Source organism: Benincasa hispida, unplaced genomic scaffold (genome assembly GCF_027475165.1).
Source record: "Benincasa hispida cultivar pf3 unplaced genomic scaffold, pf3_genome.v1.1 HicScf353, whole genome shotgun sequence".
Classification (NCBI taxonomy): domain Eukaryota; kingdom Viridiplantae; phylum Streptophyta; class Magnoliopsida; order Cucurbitales; family Cucurbitaceae; genus Benincasa; species Benincasa hispida.
In genome coordinates, this window is record NW_028326441.1 from 17,994 (window position 1) to 21,522 (window position 3,529).

Sequence of the window (3,529 nt, forward strand, 5' to 3'; positions counted from 1 at the left end):
CCTATCTCTTCAATTAAGCCATGATACATACCATTCATAAAAGATAATGGAAATAAGTAACAAGTTATTTAAGCATCTCCGACTGAACATAACTCAACTAGTAAAGACATTACTTCCAAATATTTAATAGCATATGCCAAGTTTGAAATATATATGAGAGAGGTCAACCAACGGAATTTTTTTTGGACCTATTTGGATTGACCATTGAAAAAATATATTCTTAAAAAAAACTTTAAACATTTTTGATAAAAAATGATTAAAATTCACTTGAAGATCTATTTTAAATGGTCGTTAAATACACAAATTTCTTTCAAAATGATTTGATTTTTAAGTTAACCATTAAACTCACCAATCAAATGTTCTTTGCCCACATATTTAGCATTACATTGGTTTCTTAAACTTGAAAAGAGTAGAAAGCAAAAGAGACTTTTCTCATCAGATTTGGAAGGAATGATCGACATTAAGTACAAGATTTACTTTTTAAAATTTGATTGGCAATACAAGGACTTAAAAGAAGCCACTAAACTTTTGCAAATCATTTCAACTTAGATTATCAATCAGGAAAAAGATCCAGCATGCTCTGCCTTGAGCAGTTACTCTAAAAATAGTTTTACCTTACAATACGATAAAACCTCATAAATAGTCTATGTAGTTTGATAAAATTCTCATAAATAATCTACACTGTAGATACCAAAATTTAACTTTCCAAAAACCATATAACCAAATTTACAATTTAACCAATGTATAAATATGGGTGTATCCCAAGATGATGCATTTATCTTTATGTATTCGATTTTCATCCCAAAAAAAAAATAAAAAATAAAATATAGACTTTATTATCGGACAATTTGGTAGGATGCATAAAATAGATCTAGTATTAGATGCATCTAGGTAGTAAATACTGGCCTATGGATTGTTGTCGCCCGTACAACAAAATCTACATTGATTCACTCTTCTTTCGGTGGATAAGTGAGTAACAATCAAGCATCCATAGATGGTGGCAGTGGCACAACTCGTTTTAGACAAATAGGTGGGACTGCCCACCAAGGCCTAAACTTTTTCTCTCTAGCAAAAGCTGCCATTGAAGCTGTAGAAGGTTGGGAGTTACATGATGACTGTTAGGTGGGTTGGGAGTGACCTGCAGCTTGAAAAAGGCTTCATTTATCATTCCTGTAAGGGAAAATCCAAGGAGAGAGAGAAAAGGATAAGAAAGAGAGGAAAAACACGAGGCAGTAATATATTTGATGTGATGTAAGTAGGAATAGGAGACTGTAAAATATGTACCTTTTTGTTTTTCTTTCTCTTTTCTATTTTTCCTTTGGGGGGCTGCTCTCAGAGCTCTGAACTTCATAGTGTAATTTCCTGCAAATTTGCTATCCTCCCTCTTGCCTTTTTCGCTGTAGACAATCACTTTTGAATTGCAATAAGTGATGTGATGATGTGATGTTTCTTGTTCAATTGGTATCCTTTTTCAAATGCGTTTATTTTTAACAAGCTACAAATGAAACCAACAAAATTTTGTACAAGTTTACAGATCAAAACAAGGTAACTGAGTAGATGAGAATCAAAACGATATGAAAATTGGAAAAGATCAATTGTGGAGGTAGCCAGTAGAGTACTCAGGACTGCCTAATAATGCACTATCCCAATCAATTAAAGAACAAAAAAACTTAAGCAACAGAATTGATGTGGAGCCGATTTCATTACAGAAGAATAATGGTGAAAGAGCAATTAGGTCCACATGGGAAGGCTGTTTTAGCACAAATCATGCTAGTCAGCTTTGGTCTAAAGGAAAAGAAAAATCTCATGAACACCAAAATCTTAAGCAGAACAACTTTATCAGACCCAAACAAGTACTCTAATCATATCAGTCTTGCAATATCTGGTTTCAAAACCAGTGGATTCAACGTAGTGATGTTTATTAATGAGAAATAACTCAATCTTTTGCTTCACAATGTATTTGTTCTATCAATGGAAACAAGTCAGCAGACAGAAACAACAAAAGAAATGTTAGAACGCAGAGCACAAAACATCAAAAGTTTTCAGCTGCAACCAAAAGCAAGAAAACTTGATGAAAGTATTTTGTAATGGTTCGGCCTTTAAGGATATGGCTGAAGGATTCAAATATGTTCCCAGTACTGAAAGAAAACATACAAAATGCTTGATGACACACGTACATACGACAATGGAAGTCCATAAGAATGCCTCCAAAAATTGTAGACAAGTACATAAAGAAGAACCACACTTCCCCATCAACTTCAAAATTTTGAAAAAGAACTAAAATGTTCTCAGTTCATAAGAATGCCTCCAAAAATTAGACAAGTACATAAAGAAGAACCACACTTTCCCAAATGTTCTCGCTTGATAACCATCTTCTAATCTTTACCTTGAGTTATCCGACCCATCAATGGATTCCTCTCCATTTTCAAGATCAGAAACCAACAGAATCACGCCGTAAGCCGTACAAATTATCTTGTCTGAACTCCGAGAATCTCGCTCTATTATCATGGCACAATTCCCAAGGTCCTCCCTCTACAGGCTTCCAACACATGCTAAAACCTACTCTCCTTCCTCGAATCAAAAGTCAAAACCATAGAAATCTATAAGGACCTACACTACACTACATTTATATCAATAATCTAGCAGGAATTAAGCTTCCGTGAGGTAGAATTAAAACTGCGATTAGTAGTTGCTATAGCCGTCGCCTTGAATGAAATTCAATAACATAGATCTAGATACGAATGTTCTGGGCACATTGTTTCGGTGATAAAGATACAAGCAATCAAAGAATTGAAGCGATCACTAGTTATCCAATACGCTAACGAAATAATACATAAAGAAAGCCCTAGAAGATGCGAACCAGCGTCTCGGGAGATCAGGATATCAGCATCAACGAGCATACAACAGGGCGAACTCCTGTGGCGGCTTGCGTCGAGCAGAGGGAAGCTATTGCAGCCACGGCCGACGCCACCGGCGAGTCCGGTAGATAAATCCATAACACACAGATTAGTGAGGTTGGCGAGCTCACTTGAACAGAACTTAAAACTTTTTTTCTTTAACAAAAACAGCAAAATGCACTTTTTATTTATTTAAAGAGTATTTTTAAAAACAGAGAACTAGTAATAAGGATAATCCACAAACAAACCAAATGATACATGGTTCGGTAAACAAAAATAATAATAAAAAACGCCTCAAAGCTCTTATACCATCTCAATACTCAAGAAGATAATTCTTTCTTAATTAATTAGAATAGGTTACAAGGCTAATCTTAAATAGAGATTACAAGAAAAATAAATTTGGAAGGAAAAAATATACAAAGGAAACACTTACCCATTAAGAGCTAATTACAAATAAAGAAATAAAATATTCTTATAAAAAATAAGAAAATGAAATATACAAAAAGAAAAAACAACTATAAATTATAATTTGACAATAAAGATTAAAAAAAAAAAAAAAATTGTTTATGAACACTTAAAAAGTGACAATTAGTTGACTGACCACCCTAATTTCTATTTCCATTTTCCCTTTT

General features: G+C 33.7%; 1 protein-coding gene across 5 annotated transcripts; it reads right to left on the reverse strand.

Moving 5' to 3' along the window:
* Nucleotides 1-741: 741 nt before the first annotated feature.
* Nucleotides 742-3,076, reverse strand: LOC120089458 (uncharacterized). Of its 5 annotated transcripts, none has more exons than XR_005485179.2 (3): nucleotides 2,861-3,076; nucleotides 1,285-1,397; nucleotides 742-1,170 (listed from the first exon to the last, which is right to left on the reverse strand). XR_005485179.2 is itself a non-coding variant. In XM_090309862.1 (3 exons), the coding sequence occupies exons 1-3, from the start codon at nucleotides 2,994-2,996 to the stop codon at nucleotides 1,019-1,021; spliced, it is 414 nt and encodes a 137-aa protein (XP_090165988.1). In that variant the 5' UTR covers nucleotides 2,997-3,073; the 3' UTR covers nucleotides 742-1,018. The 5 variants fall into 5 exon arrangements, 2 of the variants coding, with proteins under 2 accessions (XP_090165988.1, XP_038902865.1); XR_005485178.2 differs by having other exon boundaries at nucleotides 1,285-1,495; nucleotides 2,861-3,057; XR_005485177.2 differs by having other exon boundaries at nucleotides 1,285-1,495; nucleotides 2,387-3,030.
* Between the last annotated feature and the right edge of the window lie 453 nt (nucleotides 3,077-3,529).

Coding starts and splice junctions, on each gene's coding strand:
- LOC120089458 (XM_090309862.1), bottom strand. CDS start 2,996: ATGGATTTATCTACCGGACTCGCCGGTGGCGTCGGCCGTGGCTGCAAT. Junction 1,411..2,860: donor CCTGATCTCCCGAGACGCTG/GTTCGCATCTTC, acceptor GCAATTCAAAAG/TGATTGTCTACAGCGAAAAA. Junction 1,171..1,284: donor AGAGAAAGAAAAACAAAAAG/GTACATATTTTA, acceptor TTTCCCTTACAG/GAATGATAAATGAAGCCTTT.